This window comes from Acanthochromis polyacanthus, chromosome 4 (genome assembly GCF_021347895.1).
Source record: "Acanthochromis polyacanthus isolate Apoly-LR-REF ecotype Palm Island chromosome 4, KAUST_Apoly_ChrSc, whole genome shotgun sequence".
Taxonomy (NCBI): domain Eukaryota; kingdom Metazoa; phylum Chordata; class Actinopteri; family Pomacentridae; genus Acanthochromis; species Acanthochromis polyacanthus.
The window spans coordinates 4643163-4665968 of record NC_067116.1 but is presented as its reverse complement, the minus strand read 5'-3'; the positions used below and the strand labels follow the sequence as shown (position 1 = coordinate 4665968).

At 43.6% G+C, this 22806-nt stretch overlaps 1 protein-coding gene and 2 long non-coding RNA genes across 4 annotated transcripts in view; 1 reads left to right on the top strand and 2 right to left on the bottom strand.

Moving 5' to 3' along the window:
* The window catches only part of LOC110970233 (nardilysin-like), a 27987-nt gene extending 5329 nt beyond the window's left edge, over positions 1-22658 (top strand). Inside the window, exons 3-31 of the mRNA XM_051947557.1 lie at positions 771-1032; positions 3398-3479; positions 5254-5407; positions 5496-5569; positions 5668-5763; positions 6880-7002; positions 7410-7467; positions 7707-7780; positions 8227-8296; positions 8413-8490; positions 8591-8711; positions 13020-13078; positions 13470-13524; positions 13902-14006; positions 14237-14360; positions 14581-14667; positions 14775-14894; positions 17163-17214; positions 17442-17592; positions 17915-18042; positions 18194-18356; positions 18691-18722; positions 18961-19099; positions 19778-19825; positions 19905-19957; positions 21116-21199; positions 21264-21471; positions 21652-21738; positions 21814-22658. Of these exons, the coding sequence (XP_051803517.1) occupies positions 771-1032; positions 3398-3479; positions 5254-5407; positions 5496-5569; positions 5668-5763; positions 6880-7002; positions 7410-7467; positions 7707-7780; positions 8227-8296; positions 8413-8490; positions 8591-8711; positions 13020-13078; positions 13470-13524; positions 13902-14006; positions 14237-14360; positions 14581-14667; positions 14775-14894; positions 17163-17214; positions 17442-17592; positions 17915-18042; positions 18194-18356; positions 18691-18722; positions 18961-19099; positions 19778-19825; positions 19905-19957; positions 21116-21199; positions 21264-21471; positions 21652-21738; positions 21814-22011 (3085 nt within the window). The 3' untranslated portion in view covers positions 22012-22658. The remainder of the gene's footprint in view (positions 1-770; positions 1033-3397; positions 3480-5253; positions 5408-5495; positions 5570-5667; positions 5764-6879; positions 7003-7409; positions 7468-7706; positions 7781-8226; positions 8297-8412; positions 8491-8590; positions 8712-13019; positions 13079-13469; positions 13525-13901; positions 14007-14236; positions 14361-14580; positions 14668-14774; positions 14895-17162; positions 17215-17441; positions 17593-17914; positions 18043-18193; positions 18357-18690; positions 18723-18960; positions 19100-19777; positions 19826-19904; positions 19958-21115; positions 21200-21263; positions 21472-21651; positions 21739-21813) is intronic.
* Positions 9144-11457, bottom strand: LOC127533730 (uncharacterized). The gene is made up of 3 exons (XR_007941477.1): positions 10709-11457; positions 10109-10648; positions 9144-9428 (listed from the first exon to the last, which is right to left on the bottom strand). It is a non-coding gene; the product is annotated as an uncharacterized LOC127533730 (long non-coding RNA).
* On the bottom strand, positions 11503-12957 carry LOC127533733 (uncharacterized). Of its 2 annotated transcripts, none has more exons than XR_007941480.1 (3): positions 12854-12957; positions 12567-12606; positions 11503-11534 (listed from the first exon to the last, which is right to left on the bottom strand). It is a non-coding gene; the product is annotated as an uncharacterized LOC127533733 (long non-coding RNA). The 2 variants fall into 2 exon arrangements; XR_007941481.1 differs by lacking the exon at positions 12567-12606 and adding an exon at positions 12527-12566.
* Positions 22659-22806: the final 148 nt, after the last annotated feature.

The following is a 22806-nucleotide window of genomic DNA, read 5'->3' as shown; positions in this document are numbered from 1 at the left end:
ATAATATAGTTATAGTAATAATTACTACAATAATTAACATTACTATATTATTATAATTATTATGATAAAGAACATCTTTTTAATTATAATTATTGTAATAATTATAATGTAATAATTATATTATTACTAATATATATTTCTAATTAATGTTAATAATTATCATAATAATTATTACAGTAATTATAATCATATAATGATGTTAATTATTGTAATAATTATAACAACAGAATAATGTTCATTATTGTCATAAATATAATACTGTAACAGACAGCTGTGGAGCTTTAAAGGATACAGAAGAACAGAAGAAGAACTGATTTGGTTTTCACTGCAGAGAGGAACAGAGAAGTATATTTTTGTTTTTCACTTCAGACATTTCCTTAATCTGTTTTTTATTTATTTGCTTTTGTACAGATTTGAGTCTTTAAATGAATAAATAACAGCGCTGTCGTGTTTCTGATGGACACTCTAAGATCTTTGAGTTTGTGAAGAAGCTTTGTGGAGTTTAAATGTAGATTAAATGTAGATTAGTATGACTGAGCAGCTGAATCAGAACATTAATGTGAGAAAAGAAACTAAGAAGTTTAAACATCGAGTGGAAATCTGAGTCTGGATCAGAACCAGCGGCTGGAAATGAACTGAATCTATGAACTATTTGTAAGATGCTGATTCTGACAGAACACCGAGGAAATCACAGTCTGATGTGAAGCTGCTTTACCTGACAGTCAGGTGTGAAGATGACCTCACAGACTGACCTCAGCTCTCCTCTGCAGGTACATCGAGCTGACAAACGGCCTGCGAGCACTTCTCATCTCCGACTTCAGCGGCACCAGCGGGACGGGAGGCGTCGACCCAGAGGACCGGAGGGAGGAAGAGGAGGAGGAGGAGGTAGAGGAGGAGGAGGAGGAGGAGGAGGACTCGGGTGAAGGATCAGAGGAGGACGAGGAGGACAAGGAGGAGGAGGAGCAGGACAGCGACTTTGGAGAGCTAGATGAAGAAAACACAGCGAAGAAGAAGAAGAGCTCCGAGAAACAGGTGAGTGACATCAGCACAGGTGTGTTACTGTGTGTTGTTGTGTTACTGTGTATTGTTGTGTTTAGGGCTGCAGCTAACGATTATTTTGATAATCGATTAATCGGTCGATCATTTTTTTTGATTAATCGGTTTATTCACATATTTTAGTTCTGGCTTTATTTTCCAATGTAAAATATTAATAAAGGGCCCATGTCATTCCAACCCGGTCTCACGGGGATTCGTGAAACTGTCACGTAAGTTTTAGTTTCGGTTTCGTGCGCACCAACACGATTTCGTCATGTTTTTCGTGCCGCTCACCACGAAATGTTTTTCGCTGTGGTAATCACATCTGAAAGTGGTTTATACCGGCGGATTCATGACGATCTAAGCTGTCCATCGGCGTATACTGCTTGTGTGATCGCGTTTGCGGCCGCCGGCCGCCGGACATTCTTGAAATTCCTATGCAAATTGGTAAGTGTACCACCGGCTTATGGTTAGGTTATGGTTAGGTTATGGTTAGGTTATGGTTAGGGTTATGTTTAGGGACGATGTCATGCAAAATATAGCGTTGGATTCGCCACGGTTTTACATTAAAAATATAATATACACATTCTTTTGAAATACGTTCTGAGTGGCACGAAAAGTCCGCCGTTTAAAATACATTGGTGCGCATTTCGTGGTGAGCGGCACGAAAAACATGACGAAATCGTGTTGGTGCGCACGAAACCGAAACTAAAACTTACGTGACAGTTTCACGAATCCCCGTGAGATCGGGCTGGTCATTCAATGTACATTTTAAGAGCTTTTAACCATGTTACAATGTCCTAAGTTCTTCAAAAACCGATCCAGAGTTGTATTCTAGTATGTCTCAATTAGCAGCAATCAAACACTGACTCATCAGCACAAATACTCATACAACCATCCAATGTCACAAGATCTTAATTGAAGTTTCACCAAGGCAACATTTATACTTTAAAAACATCTTTCCTGTAGAGAAGCATTTTCTGGACACCCATGTATTTTAAGCTAAACTACAATAATATCACAAGTAAGGGCTCCAAAAGTAGTGAACTAAAGTTAAGGTAGTAATCTGAGAACAGAAAGAAAATAGAAACAATTTTGCTGTTAACTGCATTTTATTTATCAAAAAACCCCGCAGTTTTCACCTGAGAATGAGTTTTATAGCTTATTAACATGCTGTGAAACTGTAAACAATACTTAAAATAAAGTGTCATTTCAGGATCCTAAATGGAAGTCACATTTTTTAGAGTTTTTTTAAAAAAAACAACTGAATATTTAGAGAAAACAAGTGCATTTCACAAACAATGTAAACATTAGTCTAATGAATAAATGATGAACTTTGCATTGCGGTGCAAAAATGTTAGCATGTCCACATGCTCTGGGCTAAGGCGAGCTCACTTTTTAGAGGCTATATTCCCTGCTGCAGAAAACAGCCGCTCTGCTGGTGTAGTAGTGCTTGGTATACAGAGGGAGGACTTTGCTCACCTCTTTTCATTATTTCACCTCATTCGACTTCTACCACTGTAACGGATTTTCCATCCATTCCCTGTACACTGCTTTATCCTCACTAGGGTCACGGGTGGGGGGGGGGGGGACAAGTATCCCAGCTGACTCTGGTGAAGGCAGGGGACACCCTGGACAGGTCACCAGTCTGTCACAGGGCTACATATACAGACACACAATCACACTCACATTCACACCTACGGATAATTTAGAGTAACCAATTAACCTCAGCATGTTTTTGGACTGTGGGAGGAAGCCGGAGTACCCGGAGAAAACCCACGCATGCACAGAGAGAACATGCAAACTCCATGCAGAAAGATCCCAGGCTCAGGCCGGGATTTGAACCAGGATCTTCTTGCTGCAAGGCAAAACTGCTAACCACTACTCCACTGTGCAGCCCTGTAACGGATTTTCTCCCTTGGAAACTGGCTTCTCACCAAAGTATGTGAGGACCTCCTGTTGGACTTTCCCAGTGAGTACACAGCCGCTGAGCGTCAGTCTATGACGCCGAGTGAACATCACGTGACCTAAAGCAAAGCAACTCATTGGTTGTTTGCTTCTTCTCCTGCAGTTCTGGTTGCGTTAAACCTACACTGGCTCATTACTGCCACACCTGGTCACCGCGATTACAGGCTGGCTTAAAATATGCGCGAAACATGCCACTTACGGTAAAAATAGACTTATTAACCAACTAATCGATGACCGAAATAGTTGACAACTGTTTTAATAATCGATTATAATCGATTAAATCGATGAGCTGTTTCAACTCTTGTTGTGTTACTGTGTTATGTTGTTGTGTTACTGTGTGTTGTTGTCTGACTGTGTTTTGTTGTGTACTACGGTCTGTTATCGTGTGTTTCAGGCAGCAGCAGCGTTGTGTATCAGCGTCGGGAGCTTCAGCGACCCTGAGGACCTGCCTGGACTCGCACATTTCCTGGAGCACAGTGAGTTCAGTCTGAAGTGTTCATAAATGTGTTTGTAACTCAGTGACCCTGAACGCATCACAGACCGATGAACAAGGTCCACTCCTCTTCAATGGTTGTGTGAAGTTGCTGGATATTGGCGGGAACTGGTACACACTGTCGTATACGCCGATCCAGAGCATCCCAAACATGCTCAATGGGTGACATGTCCGGTGAGTATGCTGGCCATGCAAGAACTGGGACGTTTTCAGCTTCAAACAATTGTGTAGAGATCCTTGCAGCATGGAGCCGTGCATTATCCTGCTGCAACATGAGGTGATGTTCTTGGATGTATGGCACAACAATGAGCCTCAGGATCTGGTCATGGTATCTCTGTGCATTCAAAATGCCATCAATAAAATGCACCTGTGTTCTTGGTCCATAACAGACGCCTGCCCATACCATAACCCCACCCCCACCATGGGCCACCCCATCCACAACACTGACATCAGAAAACCGCTCACCCACACGACACCACACACACTGTCTGCCATCTGCCCTGAACAGTGTAAACCGGGATTCATCCGTGAAGAGAACACCTCTCCAGTGTGCCAGACTCCATCCAATGTGAGCATTTGCCCACTCAAGTCGGTTACGACGACAAACTGGAGTCAGGTGGAGACCCCGATGAGGACGACGAGCAGCAGATGAGCTTCCCTGAGACGGTTTCTGACAGTTTGTGCAGAAATTCTTTGGTTCTGCAAACCGATTGTTTCAGCAGCTGTCCGAGTGGCTGGTCTCAGACCATCTTGGAGGTGAACATCAGCGTTTCTCCTCCTATATGACCGACGAGGCGGTCCGCCTCGCTAGTATAGGCCACCGCCTCACTACAATTTTGCCGAAATTGCCGCCTCACTGGTCCGCGCCCAAAAAAAACAAACGGAAAGCACCAAGCCACCGGAGCTGTCATTTTTAACTGTGCAGGTCCGCCAGCTGCTCTCCCCCGGTCTGGTTGGCTGCCCGGGACAAACCACGCCCGCATGCCCGTGCGGGCGGGCGTGGACAGTCTAAGGCACACCTGTGCACTAATCATGGTGTCTGATCAGCATCTTGGTATGGAACACCTGTGAGGTGGGATGGATTATCTCAGCAAAGGAGAAGTGCTCACTATCACAGATTTAGACAGATTTGTGAACAATATTGGAGAGAAATGGTGATATTGTGTATGTGGAAAAAGTTTTAGATCTTTGAGTTCATCTCATAAAAAATGGGAGCAAAAACAAAAATGTTGCGTTTATATTTTTGTTGAGTGTAACTAACTAGTTACCTCCTTGAAACTAATTCACCTGATCGAACTCAGTGCAGCCGGTTGGAACAGGACTTGATCTGACTGGACCTGGACGTCCTCAGAAACTGAGACTGAGAAGAAAGAGACTAGGGAGGCCACCAAGACTCCTATGACTCCTCTGAAGAGGTCAGAGGACCACGTTGTTGGAGATCCATCCAGCATGGTGAAACATCTTTCTACAGCTGATGAGCAGAGTGAAGAGGAACCATGGACATAGAGGAATATCTACAGGATGAGGAGATCATAGGAGCTTCAGGAGAAACCAATTGTTGGTTTCTACTACTACCAGGACCCGGATGACTGAGAACCTCCACAGAAGTCTGAGGAGACAGCATAAGCTCAGAGTTAAACATCTGAGGAGAAACTTGATGGTTCAGGTTCAGGAGGAAACATGGAGGCAGTTGAAGATCTCCTTCTTCATGGATGTTGTGTTTCCAGAGAGGTTCTAACCTGGTTGTCTCCTTCCAGTGGTGTTTATGGGCAGTGAGAAATACCCGGCAGAGAACGGCTTCGACGCCTTCCTGAAGAAACACGGAGGAAGCGACAACGCCTCCACCGACTGCGAGAGGACCATCTTCCAGTTCGACGTCCAGAGGAAGTACTTCAGGGAGGCTCTGGACAGGTGAGCAGCACACGGTTCACCTGCAGGGTTCTGACTCGACTCAGACGAGTTCAAGTCCACCGAGATGATTGTGCTGTTTGTGATCTAGGTGGGCTCAGTTCTTCATCTGTCCTTTGATGATCGAGGACGCCATCGACAGAGAGGTGGAGGCCGTGGACAGCGGTGAGTCTGCACTGCTTCTGGTTCTGCTTCTGCTTCTGGTTCTGGCTTTGAGCTCCGGTCCTGTCTGTCTCTTCATCCTCCTCCATGTCTGTCCTCAGAGTACCAGCTGGCCCGACCGTCGGACTCCCACCGGAAGGAGATGCTGTTTGGGAGTTTGGCCAAACCGGGACACCCGATGAGTAAATTCTGCTGGGGTGAGAACCACTGACGGTTAACGCTGTAAGACCCAAAGACAGAAAAAAAATTAGCAAATAACTAAATGAAATAAACAAAAAAATATAGAGATATATACATACTGTACATATATAAACCCAAATATAGAAAAAATAGTAAAAAAAACAAAAAAACCTAAAGGACATAAATAATAATATATAGAAGAAAATGAGAAAAAAGCCAAAAGAATAAATATATATATATAAACTGAAATATACAGAAAGAAATTAGCAAAACAATAATAGTAATACAGAAACCCAAATATAGAAGAAAGTGAGCAAAAAAGAATATATATGTAAATATTAGTAACTAAAAAATAAACAAAAAATTATATCTACATATAAACCCAAATATGAAAGAAATTAGCAAAAAATAAAACTAAAAAAATATTATTGATAATCACAATGATAATAATAATATTAATAATAATATAAATCTAAATATAAGATAAGATAAGATAATCCTTTATTGATCCCCAGAGGGGAAATTCTGGTATTGCAGCAGCACAGGGCAAGTACAAGGATACCAGGGTAATTACACATATTTTTAGGACAAACCAAGGGTGACATATAATAAACAGAACAAACAGGGAAACAATAAACTGACCAGTAGCAGCACACAGTATGAGCAGAAAACTGAGCTATGCAGTGCAGTGAGGTAAAGTGACAGTGTGAGGGTAACAAGAGTTAAATGTAGTAATCAATAGGAGTTATGTACAGTAATTACAGGGGGGGGGGTCAGAGCAGTGATGTACTGTGGCCTCTGCTGCTGTTTAAGAGTCTGATGGCGGTGGGCACAAAGGAGCGCCTGAAGAGAATTAGATAATTATAGAAGATAATATTGAAGAAAATGAGCAAAAAATATAGAAAAGAAATTAGCAGATAAATATGTCATTAATTAATCATTTATGTACACACATAGATCGAGAGTGTTAATAATATTTAAAATCTAAAACTGATGTTGTATTTGTGTAACAGTGACTTTTAAAGGGTTCAGTGAAGCACAGCTAACATTCAGAAACATGTTTAGTGTAATGGTGTGGTTGTATCTGCAGAACAGGAGGGTTCTGCGTCTCACAGGTGTTCTCCTCCCGACAGGTAATGCTCAGACATTAAAGCACGAGCCCAGAGAGAAGCAGATCAACACCTACCAGCGGCTCAGAGACTTCTGGAGGAGATACTACTCTGCTCACTACATGACGCTGGCGGTGCAGTCTAAAGGTAGAACAACCTGAGAGCTGAACGTTTCCCACCAGAACTCACCTTCTGTTCAGATGTTTCAGCTGAAAGCACCAAAATACAGACTCTGAGAAGCACAATCATGTCTAACCTTAAAGAGATAAAGAATCTAGAAGACTGTTATCAGGTTATAAACATATTTAGAACCATTTATACAGGCTTTAGGTGAAGATTAAAGTGTGTTTGATGACTGTTTACCAGGTTGATCTCCTCGTCTGTAATCATGGACCAGGAGTCTGAATGTCCTGGTGTTCACACAGACGTTTACGTTTCTTCTTTTTCTCATGTGTTTTATACAACATCAGCTAAAAGTCAGGCCTCACTGCAGCATTTTAATGGCTGAGTGAAACCTTTTGTCTTCACTAGCTCACGGTGTTTTTGTTGTGCAGAGAGTCTGGATACTCTGGAGCAGTGGGTCAGAGAGATTTTCATCAAGGTTCCTAACAAGTAAGATGCCAGAACATGCTGAAAATATGCAGAAAGACACTAAAAACACACTGAAAACATACAGAAATACACTAAAAACATGCTGAAAACATGCAGAAATACACTAAAACAAACTGAAAACACACGGAAATACACAGTAAAAGGCTCATCTTGTTTTATGCATGCCTTTCATGGAATTTAAATATTATTTATTTACAGTTTTTGCCAATAAATGAAAACTTGCTCGTGTGATTTTTCAGTGGTGAACCTCGAGCCGACTTCTCTCACTTGCAGCAGCCGTTTGACACGCCGGGATTCAACAAGCTCTACAGAGGTTATTAGTATTATTATTATTTTTATTTTTATTTTTAGTAGTAGTACTTATTCTACTATTCGTTGTATTCATAAGTTTTTAAAATACAAAATATAATTACAGAATAAACCAGCGTCTGGAAACTATTATATACCATATTTTTCATAGTTTTTTATATTCTTGTTATTTTTTAAATTAAATATGGGTTTAATTTTTTGGATTATTTGTAATAAGATTTTTTAAAATATTTTTATTCTGGTATAAAAATATTTTGTCAGTTTTAAAAATATTTTTTCATTATAAATTATCTAAAAAAATACACAGAAAAGGGCTATAAAATAGATGGTTATAAATACTGAATGATATGAATAAATGTCCCACTAGAGATCAATAAAAGACCCAAAAGCCTCTGAAATCCAGCTTCACCTGCTCACTGACATGTTCTGCTGTGATGAATGTGGTTCCAGTGGTTCCTGTGAGGAAGGTCCACGCTCTGACCATCAGCTGGGCCGTCCCTCCACAGGGGAAACACTACAGGTGAGTCTGATGGAGGTCATGTTTCAGCACCTTCACACCCAAACCGTCCATGTTTCTGGAGGTCTGGTTCTGGTCCAGTAGCTGCAGCAGGTTGATATTCAGTGTGTTTGTCTCAGAGTGAAGCCTCTCCATTACATCTCCTGGCTGATCGGACACGAAGGCAGCGGCAGCATCCTGTCGCTGCTCCGGAGGAAGTGAGTTCAACACGATAAATCCAGCCTTCTGTGCAGATAAATCACATTATGTACAGTAGATACATTTAAATATAAATATGTGGTTCTCTAATGTGTTTAGATGTTGGGCTCTGGCTCTGTTTGGAGGAAACAGTGAAACTGGCTTCGACCAGAACACCACCTACTCCATCTTCTCCATCTCCATCACCCTCACCGACCAGGGATACCAAAACTTCTACCAGGTACACACACCTTCTACCATCTACACACACCTTCTACCTTCTACACACACCTTCTACCTTCTACACACACCTTCTACCTTCTACACACACCTTCTACCATCTACACACACCTTCTACCAGGTACACACACCTTCTACCTTCTACACACACCTTCTACCATCTACACACACCTTCTACCAGGTACACACACCTTCTACCTTCTACACACACCTTCTACCTTCTACACACACCTTCTACCATCTACACACACCTTCTACCATCTACACACACCTTCTACCTTCTACACACACCTTCTACCATCTACACACACCTTCTACCATCTACACACACCTTCTACCATCTACACACACCTTCTACCAGGTACACACACCTTCTACCTTCTACACACACCTTCTACCTTCTACACACACCTTCTACCATCTACACACACCTTCTACCAGGTACACACACCTTCTACCTTCTACACACACCTTCTACCATCTACACACACCTTCTACCATCTACACACACCTTCTACCTTCTACACACACCTTCTACCATCTACACACACCTTCTACCATCTACACACACCTTCTACCATCTACACACACCTTCTACCATCTACACACACCTTCTACCATCTACACACACCTTCTACCTTCTACACACACCTTCTACCTTCTACACACACCTTCTACCTTCTACACACACCTTCTACCATCTGCACACACCTTCTACCTTCTACACACACCTTCTACCTTCTACACACACCTTCTACCTTCTACACACACCTTCTACCATCTACACACACCTTCTACCTTCTACACACACCTTCTACCTTCTACACACACCTTCTACCTTCTACACACACCTTCTACCTTCTACACACACCTTCTACCAGGTACACACACCTTCTACCTTCTACACACACCTTCTACCAGGTACACACACCTTCTACCATCTACACACACCTTCTACCAGGTACACACACCTTCTACCATCTGCACACACCTTCTACCTTCTACACACACCTTCTACCTTCTACACACACCTTCTACCTTCTACACACACCTTCTACCAGGTACACACACCTTCTACCAGGTACACACACCTTCTACCATCTACACACACCTTCTACCTTCTACACACACCTTCTACCTTCTACACACACCTTCTACCTTCTACACACACCTTCTACCTTCTACACACACCTTCTACCAGGTACACACACCTTCTACCATCTACACACACCTTCTACCAGGTACACACACCTTCTACCATCTGCACACACCTTCTACCTTCTACACACACCTTCTACCTTCTACACACACCTTCTACCTTCTACACACACCTTCTACCAGGTACACACACCTTCTACCTTCTACACACACCTTCTACCATCTACACACACCTTCTACCATCTACACACACCTTCTACCTTCTACACACACCTTCTACCATCTACACACACCTTCTACCTTCTACACACACCTTCTACCTTCTACACACACCTTCTACCATCTACACACACCTTCTACCATCTACACACACCTTCTACCATCTGCACACACCTTCTACCTTCTACACACACCTTCTACCTTCTACACACACCTTCTACCTTCTACACACACCTTCTACCTTCTACACACACCTTCTACCATCTACACACACCTTCTACCATCTACACACACCTTCTACCATCTGCACACACCTTCTACCTTCTACACACACCTTCTACCTTCTACACACACCTTCTACCATCTGCACACACCTTCTACCATCTACACACACCTTCTACCATCTACACACACCTTCTACCATCTACACACACCTTCTACCATCTGCACACACCTTCTACCTTCTACACACACCTTCTACCTTCTACACACACCTTCTACCATCTACACACACCTTCTACCATCTGCACACACCTTCTACCTTCTACACACACCTTCTACCTTCTACACACACCTTCTACCTTCTACACACACCTTCTACCATCTACACACACCTTCTACCATCTACACACACCTTCTACCATCTGCACACACCTTCTACCTTCTACACACACCTTCTACCTTCTACACACACCTTCTACCTTCTACACACACCTTCTACCATCTACACACACCTTCTACCATCTACACACACCTTCTACCAGGTACACACACCTTCTACCATCTACACACACCTTCTACCATCTACACACACCTTCTACCATCTACACACACCTTCTACCATCTACACACACCTTCTACCTTCTACACACACCTTCTACCAGGTACACACACCTTCTACCTTCTACACACACCTTCTACCATCTACACACACCTTCTACCATCTACACACACCTTCTACCATCTACACACACCTTCTACCATCTACACACACCTTCTACCTTCTACACACACCTTCTACCATCTACACACACCTTCTACCATCTACACACACCTTCTACCATCTACACACACCTTCTACACACACCTTCTACCTTCTACACACACCTTCTACCATCTACACACACCTTCTACCTTCTACACACACCTTCTACCTTCTACACACACCTTCTACCTTCTACACACACCTTCTACCAGGTACACACACCTTCTACCATCTACACACACCTTCTACCTTCTACACACACCTTCTACCATCTACACACACCTTCTACCATCTACACACACCTTCTACCATCTACACACACCTTCTACCATCTACACACACCTTCTACCTTCTACACACACCTTCTACCTTCTACACACACCTTCTACCAGGTACACACACCTTCTACCATCTACACACACCTTCTACCTTCTACACACACCTTCTACCATCTGCACACACCTTCTACACACACCATCTACACACACCTTCTACCATCTACACACACCTTCTACCATCTACACACACCTTCTACCAGGTACACACACCTTCTACCATCTACACACACCTTCTACCAGGTACACACACCTTCTACCATCTACACACACCTTCTACCTTCTACACACACCTTCTACCAGGTACACACACCTTCTACCATCTACACACACCTTCTACCATCTACACACACCTTCTACCTTCTACACACACCTTCTACCAGGTACACACACCTTCTACCTTCTACACACACCTTCTACCTTCTACACACACCTTCTACCATCTACACACACCTTCTACCTTCTACACACACCTTCTACCTTCTACACACACCTTCTACCATCTACACACACCTTCTACCTTCTACACACACCTTCTACCTTCTGCACACACCTTCTACCTTCTACACACACCTTCTACCATCTACACACACCTTCTACCATCTACACACACCTTCTACCATCTACACACACCTTCTACCATCTACACACACCTTCTACCTTCTACACACACCTTCTACCTTCTACACACACCTTCTACCTTCTACACACACCTTCTACCTTCTACACACACCTTCTACCTTCTACACACACCTTCTACCTTCTACACACACCTTCTACCATCTACACACACCTTCTACCATCTACACACACCTTCTACCTTCTACACACACCTTCTACCTTCTACACACACCTTCTACCATCTACACACACCTTCTACCATCTACACACACCTTCTACCTTCTACACACACCATCTACACACACCTTCTACCATCTGCACACACCTTCTACCTTCTACACACACCTTCTACCATCTACACACACCTTCTACCTTCTACACACACCATCTACACACACCTTCTACCATCTGCACACACCTTCTACCTTCTACACACACCTTCTACCATCTACACACACCTTCTACCTTCTACACACACCATCTACACACACCTTCTACCTTCTACACACACCTTCTACCATCTGCACACACCTTCTACCTTCTACACACACCTTCTACCATCTGCACACACCTTCTACCTTCTACACACACCTTCTACCATCTACACACACCTTCTACCTTCTACACACACCTTCTACCTTCTACACACACCTTCTACCATCTACACACACCTTCTACCATCTACACACACCTTCTACCATCTACACACACCTTCTACCTTCTACACACACCTTCTACCATCTACACACACCTTCTACCATCTACACACACCTTCTACCATCTACACACACCTTCTACCTTCTACACACACCTTCTACCTTCTACACACACCTTCTACCATCTGCACACACCTTCTACACACACCTTCTACCAGGTGCACACACCTGTCTGCATTGCAGGTGTGTCAGACAGGTGTTGGTTCACCTGTGTGTCAGTGTTTTGTGGTGCTACCTTCCTTCAGGTCTGACCTCTGTCCCTGTTGTGTGTGCAGGTGGTCCACTTTGTGTTCCAGTACCTGAAGATGCTGCAGACTCTGGGTCCTCAGCAGAGGTCAGACTCTCACCTTCTACTGCACACGCTCAGTAGCACCGGGTTTCCTTTATGTGGATTCAACCTATTCAGCTGTTAGCATTAGCTCCTCCTCATGGTCTTTACTGTAAGAAGCTCGCTAATGCTGAGCTAAAGTCCACATGCATGAGTCAGTTAATTAGTAGTTTCCTCCTGCAGCAGAATTTAAAAGTCTGTTTATTTACAGCTCATATTCTTCTAGAAACGCACCTGACCAGAACTTCAGTGAGAGATGATGCAGAGCTAGAGAACATCCAGATGTAAATACAACATCTGTATTTTCTAACAGGCTGAACAGGAAACCCAGGAACTCCCTCATCTGTTCTCATGTTGGATCTATAAAAACTGCTGCTCTGTCAAACTTGTGTTTCAGGATCTACGAGGAAATTCAGAAGATAGAAGCCAACGAATTCCACTATCAGGAGCAGGTACTGCAGGAACAGTAGGAGTTATGAAAATGACAGAGTTAATGTTTACAGTTTTTACAGAATCTACTGCAAACACTTTATTTTTGTAGAGTTATTAATGAGACCAGCAGGATGTTCAGCTCATGTTCATGTTCCTGATGGATCCACACGTTTCTCATGATTAGTTCAAGGACCAACAGGAAGCAGAAAAATCTGAAGATTCTTAGAGTTTTTACAGTTTCTGTCTTCAAGGATCACTGAGTCTTTGTTGTTTCAGTCTGACGTCATCGATCAGGTTTTAGAGTTTTACAGAAACGAGTCGACTGATCTTGTTGAGCGTGGATCTGGTCTTGGTAGATCCACTAACCTGCTGCTCCGGTTCTGGTTCTGTTCCACAGACGGATCCCATCGAGTTCGTGGAGAACATCTGTGAGAACATGCAGCTGTTTCCCAAACTGGACTTCCTGACCGGAGACCAGCTCATGTTTGAGTACGACCCCCAGGTACCAGGACCACACCCAGACCCTGATCCAGACCAGACCCTGATCAGACCCTGATTTTTCTTGAACTTCCTGACCAGAGGATCCAGACCAGAACCCGATCCAGACTCTGAGCCAGACCTTGATCCAGACCAGACCCTGATCCAGACCAGAATCAGATCCAGACCAGACCCTGATCCAGACTCTGTATTGTGGGTCCAGTCTAATGTGACTCTCCTGTTCTGTTGGTCCAGGTGATCAGTGCTGCTCTGGACCTGCTGACCCCGGACCGGGCCAACCTGCTGCTGCTGTCTCCGGAGAACGAAGGTCGCTGCCCCCTCAGAGAGAAGTGGTTCGGTACCAGCTACAGCATGGAAGGTAAGTCTGGACCTCCAGGTGTTACAGAGGAACCAGAACTCTACAGCATGCTGCAGGACTCATTCAGAGACAGTAGAACCTTAAAGTTCTGAGATCCAGCAGGTTGACTGAAAACTGATGGTTTAGATTCAGAACCTGGAGATGAAATAACAGAGAGACTAGCAGGTAATCTGATGACACACCTGGATCACCTGTTATCTCACCTGTGTTTACCTGTCAGATGTTCCAGACGACTGGACTCAGCGCTGGACGGGAAACTTAGAACTCAACCCTGAACTCCACCTTCCTGCTGAGAACAAGTTCATCGGTCAGTACGAGTCCACAGATATTCGATTATTATTGATCATTACTGATTATTATCTCCACTAATCAATAAGTAGTTTGATCGGTGGACTGACCCACTCTGATCCTCAGCGACTGATTTCACCCTGAAGCCGTCCGACTGTCCCGACTCTGAGTTTCCTGTCCGGATCCTGAACAGCGACCGCGGCTGTTTGTGGTACAAGAAGGACAACAAGTTCAAGATCCCCAAAGGTGAGTTCAGGTGTCAGACGGCTGCTCTGATTGGTGGAGCAGCAGCAGCATCAGTAAGACGGCTGCTCTGATTGGTGGAGCAGCAGCAGCAGCATCAGTCAGACGGCTGCTCTGATTGGTGGAGCAGCAGCAGCATCAGTAAGACGGCTGCTCTGATTGGTGGAGCAGCAGCATCATCAGTCAGACGGCTGCTCTGATTGGTGGAGCAGCAGCAGCATCAGTAAGACGGCTGCTCTGATTGGTGGAGCAGCAGCAGCAGCATCAGTCAGACGGCTGCTCTGATTGGTGGAGCAGCAGCATCATCAGTCAGACGACTGCTCTGATTGGTGGAGCAGCAGCATCATCAGTAAGACGGCTGCTCTGATTGGTGGAGCAGCAGCAGCAGCATCAGTCAGACGGCTGCTCTGATTGGTGGAGCAGCAGCAGCATCAGTAAGACGGCTGCTCTGATTGGTGGAGCAGCAGCATCATCAGTCAGACGGCTGCTCTGATTGGTGGAGCAGCAGCATCATCAGTCAGACGGCTGCTCTGATTGGTGGAGCAGCAGCAGCATCAGTAAGACGGCTGCTCTGATTGGTGGAGCAGCAGCAGCATCTAAGCTAATTTCTGTCTTTAGCCGCTTTCAGTTTATTTATCGTCCAATCAGCAGTCAGAACCAGCAGATATTTACCTGAAGCAGGAAGTTTTTGACAGAAACTGATCCAGAATATTGTTGATCATCTGATATCTGTAGTAGAGATCAGAACCAGACCTGGCTGGACTCTTTTTGATTTTTTTTTAACCTTTTCTTTTTTTTTAACCAAGTTCTCATTTTCGATAACGACCTGGTCAAGAGGCAACATGCAACAAGATAAACCGGTTACATATACGACAAATCAAACAGTATTAAAAAAACAAAATGCACAAAAACTTAACTCTGCAGTGCGATCAGTTCTCATGCAGGTAAATGTTGTCACCTGAACCAGCAGCTCCACCTGGTGGACAGTCTGAGTCAGTACAACCACATCTGATCGATGAACAGAACTTTATTGATCCCAACAGTTGGACTAAATACAGATTGTAATAATGTTGTAAATGGAGCTGTATCGCTAAACTAAATAATGTCAGATATTAAATTTATCTTCTACTATCCTGATTCTGGATTCATTCATAAAAAACTGTCTAAATTCTCTGATTTCAGCTTCTTCTTCACTGTGAATATTTTCTGGTTTCTTTCCTCTATGACAGCAAACACAAGATCTTTGGACTGAAAAAGACATTTGAGGAAAGTTTGATTCACATGTTGACCATTTTCTGATATTTTAGATCAGGGGTGTAAAACTCATTTTAGTCCAGATTTTCAGTCCAGTTTGATCTCCAGTGACCAATAAAATCATAACATACGAACCGATAAATAACGACTACAAATTTGTTTTAGTGCAAAAAAATGAACATTTAAGGAATTATCTTTATACAAAACACCATGAACACCCTGAAATTTATGAAGAAAAATAAATTCATTTTCATCCACATTCATCCTCAGTTTATCATTTCCACATTACAACTTCCAGATCAGAGTGTCTACAAAGAAACACATTTAGTCACCTGGAACTGAACCATGGAGGATTTACTGGAGGATCACAACCACAAAAACAGACAAAAATACAAGACAAAATATTACAAAAATGCGACACAAAACGACAAAAAAATTAGACAACTGACACAAAAAAATACATAACAAAGTTACAAAGCAACAGAAGAATGGACAAACGACAAGACCAAAAAACGACAAAAACGATGCCTAAACCAGGAATAAATCAAAAAATAAAATGACAAAAAAAGACAAAAAACAACAAAAAAAGATAAAATATTACAAAAATGAGACAAACAACACAAAACTAAATAAAAGGGAAACAATAAGTGACAAAAGCGAGAAACAAAACAACACAAGTGAGACCAAAAAACAAAACAACAAAAGCAATGCACAAAGGAAAACACAAAGTGACAAAAAATAGACAACACAAGTGAGACAAGAAGGAAACAACTTGTCATGGTCTAGAAATGACTTTAAATTTATAGTTTTACTAATCTGCATTCGCAGTTAATGTCTTCTGTGGAATTTTTACATTTTGAGGACCGGATTGGACCCTCTGGAGGACCACTTTTGGACCACGGGCCTCATGTTGGACACCCCTGGTCTAGACCAAACAGCTGATCGATTAGTCCAGAAATGAATCATTGTTTCGTAGTTTGACATCTGCCTAACTGGACTGTTTTGTGTTTGTTTCAGCCTACATTCGCTTCAACCTGATCTCACCGATGATCCAGAAGAGTCCTGAGAAGTAAGAGGATCCGTGTTTTAGATGTTTGGTGTTTTCACTTCAGAACAACCAGTGAATCATTTTAAAGGTTCGGTAGCGGAACAGTTCCATCAGATCAGAATGAGGACAGTTTAAGGATGAGATGTTTCTGTTCATGTCTGGATGGATCCATGTTAATCCAGACTTTTATGATCCATATTATCTAAACACTGGAGATCAGTGATGAAGGTTCTCCTCCTCCTCCTCAGTCTGGTTCTGTTTGACCTCTTTGTCAACATCCTGGCCCACAACCTGGCAGAACCGGCCTACGAAGCCGACGTGGCCCAACTGGAATACAAGCTGGTGGCTGGAGAACACGGACTGGTGATCCGACTGAAGGGCTTCAACCACAAACTACCGGTCAGACGCACAACAGACGCACAACAGACGCACAACACTAACACAACAGACGCACAACAGATGCACACAGATGCACAACAGACGCACACAGACACAACAGACGCACAACAGACGCACAACACTGTAACAGAACAGACACACAACACAGTAGTACAACAGACACACACCACAGTAAGTCTAGAATACAACCAGAAGATAAAATCTAGATTGAAACCAGAGAACATAAAGTCTAGAATCTGGGACTGTTCTAGACTTTATGTTCTAGAACGGAACCAGAACAGAACATATGAACTGAGTTCTCTGGATCTGTCGGTTCTTCCAGCTGCTCCTGAAGCTGATCGTGGATCAGTTGTCGGACTTCAGCTCTGAACTCGGAGTCTTCAACATGTTCTCAGAGCAGCTGAAGAAAACCTACTTCAACATCCTCATCAAACCCGACAGACTCGGCAAGTACGTCCTGAGAGGAACCAGAACCCCGACACGCATCAGAACATTTCTGAGCAAACATGTCTGAATTATTTCTGCCAGAAAACGGTTAAAACAGTCTGTCTTTGCTAATGCTAAGCTACGCTACGCTAACCCAGCTGTGGTCTTCTCTCAGAGACGTCCGGCTGCTGATCCTGGAACACTGCCGCTGGTCCGTCATCCAGAAGTATCAGGCCGTGACCCGCGGACTCTCCGTCGATGACCTCATGGCCTTTGTGTCTGGGCTGAAGGCGGAGCTTTACGTGGAGGGGCTGGTGCAGGGGAACTTCAGCAGCACGGTGAGACACCTGCAGGACACCTGGACTTACACCTTCATCACCCCCACCTGCTGCTGCTAGACGCACACCTGATTTAACATTTCAGTGGTCAGTTTTACATCAGCAACACTAAACACACCTGAACACACCTGAGTCCGGCTCATTCAATCTAAAGGTGAAGAAGAACTGACCAGAGAACTTTTTTAAAACACATTTTAAAAACTGGACTTTATTCTTTTACCTTTTGTTTTCGATTTTACTCTGAACCATTTTTTATTCCACTTATTCTTTTTTTATTCCTTTGATGCGTTGTGGCCGTGAAACTGTGATTTAACTGAACTTTTCCCTTCAACAGGAGTCCAAAGAGTTCCTGCACTACTTCACCGAGTGAGTATCCATCCATCCTTTCATTCAGTCATTCATCCATTCATCCACATTCCATCAGGTCTTAAAGAATCACTCTGAGGTAAATCTGAATCTTTAGATTCCAGTTTTACAGAAAGACGAGTTTGTTAAAAGGAGGAAACATTCAGATTCTAAAAAGTCATCTTCTCTGATGTAAAACAGATAAATGTGAGATGTGAGGTTTAAATCTGTAGTCTGAGTTTTACTGTGACGTGAACAGGAAGCTGCAGTTCCAGCCGCTGACTGCAGAGGTCCCCGTTCTGTTCCGGGTGGTCGAGCTGCCGCAGAAACACCATCTGTGTAAAGTCAAATCCCTCAACAAAGGAGACGCAAACTCAGAGGTCACCGTCTACTACCAGGTATTAATCAGCTGCTCCGGCTTTTATTTTGAAGAACATGTGTCCCACAAATCAGCTGCTGCAGCATCATGAACTGATTCTGCTTCAGGATGTGAAGTTTTATTGTGAAGTTTTGAGCTTCACAAATGAAATTCTTCAATAAAAGACATTAAACCTGAAGTCAGTCTGAAGGATCAGTTCACTTTATTTGTTGTCTGGGACCCAAATTTAAATTCTGAAAAATATTTTAGAGTCCTTTTGAGAATGTCAGGCTTACAGACCTGCAATTTTTCTATTTCTACCCTCAATTAACAACCTGTGGAGTAATTTTGATGGTTTATTTATGGACATATTCGAACCAAGATCCGTGAAATGTGGTGAGAACAGACAGAATAGTTTCATCAGATCAGAACAATTGAATGGATCCAGTTTATTTATTGGTGCTTCAGATTAAATTAAATGATTAATCCAGACTGGTCCAGTGTCTCCATAGAGTTCCTGTTAGTGTTTATCTATGGATCCATGTTTCTACTAAAATACAGTCTTTGGTCCACATTTCTCCAACATTCGAAGCTCTGAGGTTCCGGTTTTAAAATCAGACAAATTTAAGGTGTGAAAACATGAAATTCTCCAAATTCAGACCAAATCTTAAAGGTACTGTAGCTTTGGAGGATCTTTAACCTGATGTTTGTGTTTCAGTCGGGGCTGAAGCAGCTCAGAGATCACGCCCTGATGGAGCTGCTGGTGGTGAGTGTGACGCTCTAAGGCTTCATTTAAACTCCCCTGTATGTGTGAGCTGCAGGTGTAACTCTGTGTTTGTGTTCAGATGCACATGGAGGAGCCCTGCTTCGACTTCCTCCGCACCAAAGAGACTCTGGGGTGAGTGTTGCTTCACCTGCACCCAACGTTGAAACCAGATTATCCAGCTGCTGTACACGTCTAACATATGATTCATGATGTAAACGGACCTGAACCGGTTCAATCTGGACTCATTCAGGAAAGTAATCCGGTCATTTCAGGAAAAATACTGAACTTTAGATCACAGAGAAACTGTTGGGAACTTTAACGTCAAGTTTATTTCTGCAGCTGCTCGTCTTATCAAGTTATACTTCATCTAAAATATTAAATACAGCAGAATCATCAGTGAATAGAGATCAGATTTCATAGAATAATAACAGCTGCAGTTTGTTAACCCTTTAAGCTTCAGTGTACCGCCGGCGGTACACCTACTAATTTGCATAGGAATTTCAAGAATGTCCGACGGGTGCAAACGCGATTATACAAACACTATACACCGATGGAAAGCTTAGATTCTCATGAATCCGCCGGTATAAACCACTTTCAGATGCGATTACCACAGCGGGTGAGAAAAACACATTTGTCCGACAAAAACAAATATTCATCCATCCGTTCTCTGTACACGGCTTCAAAGCACACAGCGCGACTCACATTTCCGGGTTTATTATTACACACAAAAAAAAGATTCCACAAAAAACGGCCCTAATCCAACTATTTACATCAGATGACACAAGCCAGTAAACTATTTTGTCCAAAACATGTCCTGAAGTCGGTATAAAGTCCCTGAATCGGTCGTTTTCAAGGAAATGCACCTCGCGATGTGCGTCTAATATTCCCCGTATTTTTCGTAATTTTTTTAATTTAAAAATAGAATATTAGCGATTTTTTGTACTGAAAACGGCTGGAATTGACTGAAGCTTAAAGGGTTAATACCTTAAATATTTCATATACATCTAAAAATGGAAACTTTAGCACCTAAATCTGCTGTTTACATGTAGAGAAATAATCCACCACATTATTATTATTACTGTTATTATTACTATTATTATTTTTACTATTATTATATTATTATCACTGTTATTATTATCATTACTATTATTATAACTACTATTAGTATTATTATTATTATTATTACTATTATTATTACTACAACTACTTCCAGCTGAACAGACTGTTGGTTCCTGGTGTTTCCATGGAAACGGGCTGCAGGTGTAACCCTGCTGTGTGCTGTCTGTGCAGGTACCAGGTGTATCCCACCTGCAGAAACACGTCGGGGGTTCTGGGCTTCTCCGTCACCGTGGAGACTCAGGCCACTAAGTTCAGGTGAGTCCAGGTGAGTTTACCTGCTAGTCTCCAGGTGAGCCGGCTGACTGCGTCTCTCCCTTAGCTCGGAGCTGGTGGAGGCCAAGATCGAGGACTTCCTGCGGAGCTTCGGCGAGCGTCTGGCGGCGCTGAGCGAAGACGCCTTCAACACCCAGGTAACGGCTCTGATCAAGCTGAAGGAGTGTGAAGACGCTCACCTGGGGGAGGAGGTGGACCGCAACTGGTTCGAGGTGGTGACACAACAGTACCTGTTCAACCGGCTACACAAGGAGGTGAACACAACACACATACAACAGAGAGATGCAACGGACACACAACACAGCAGACACACAACACAGCAGACAGGCGTTTTCTGGATCTGGTCCTGGTTCTGCTGTATTCTGGTCCTGGTCCTGGTTCTGGTTCTGCTGTGTTCTGGTTCTGCTGTGTAACCGGCTGTTCTGGTTCTGCAGATCGAGGCTCTGAAGGCGTTCCGTCAGGAGGATCTTGTTTCGTGGTTCTCGGAGCACAGAACCAACAGCAGGAAGCTCAGTGTTCACGTGAGCCTGTTTACTTCCTGTTTTTGTCAACGCCGAAGCTGAATAAAGTTTATTCAAACGAGTTTCTGTGTTCAGGTGGTGGGTTTCGGCGTGGAGGAGAACGACCCGGTGGATCAGAGTGCTGCTGACAGCTTGTCCTGCTCGGCGTATGGCGAGGTGAGCGAGCTGAGCTTCCTGCCGGCGACGACGCTGAAGGACGTGACGCTGATCAGTGACATCAGAAGCTTCACCTCCACGCTGCCGCTGCACCCCTACCACAAGATCCTGAGCTAGGCCCCGCCCCTACCACAAGATCCTGAGCTAGGCCCCGCCCCTACCACAAGATCCTGAGCTAGGCCCCGCCCCTACCACAAGATCCTGAGCTCGGCCCCGCCCCTACCACAAGATCCTGAGCTCGGCCCCGCCCCTACCACAAGATCCTCAGCTCGGCCCCGCCCCTACCACAAGATCCTCAGCTCGGCCCCGCCCCTACCACAAGATCCTCAGCTAGGCCCCGCCCCTGCCACATTAGTCTCAGCTAGGCCCCGCCCTCTACCACAAGATCCTCAACTCGGTCCTGCCCACTGAAACACAACCTCTTGATTTGCTGTCCGTCTGTAACCATGGCAACAGCAGTTTTTTCTTCTCTGTGATTGGTTGATTAACGCTGCCTTCACATGCTGTGGGAAACTGTAAATACGAGCTTCTAAAAACTGTAATCTGGCGGCCAGTGATTTTATTAAGTCTGAGTTCTTCTAACTGTGAAATATGGGAATTCCCAGGAGCAGTGAAGGCAGCGTGATGACTCAGGGCTCTGCTTTAACGTGTTCATACTGTAACGTGTTGAAGGTCATACGTGACGTCATCGACACGTGGATAATCTGAGTTCAGTGTTTCAGGTGGATTTTTCCGTTGGTAAATAATAAAAAGGTTTAAAGGGCTTTTTCTAACATCTCCTTTAATGTGTTATTTCCTGTTTCAACAGCAACACAAAAACTTGATCCATTTCATAAAAAACAACCAAATATGGACAAAATTTATCTTCTAACAATCATTTTCTGTGAATACAAATGTTCCTTCCATCGTTGT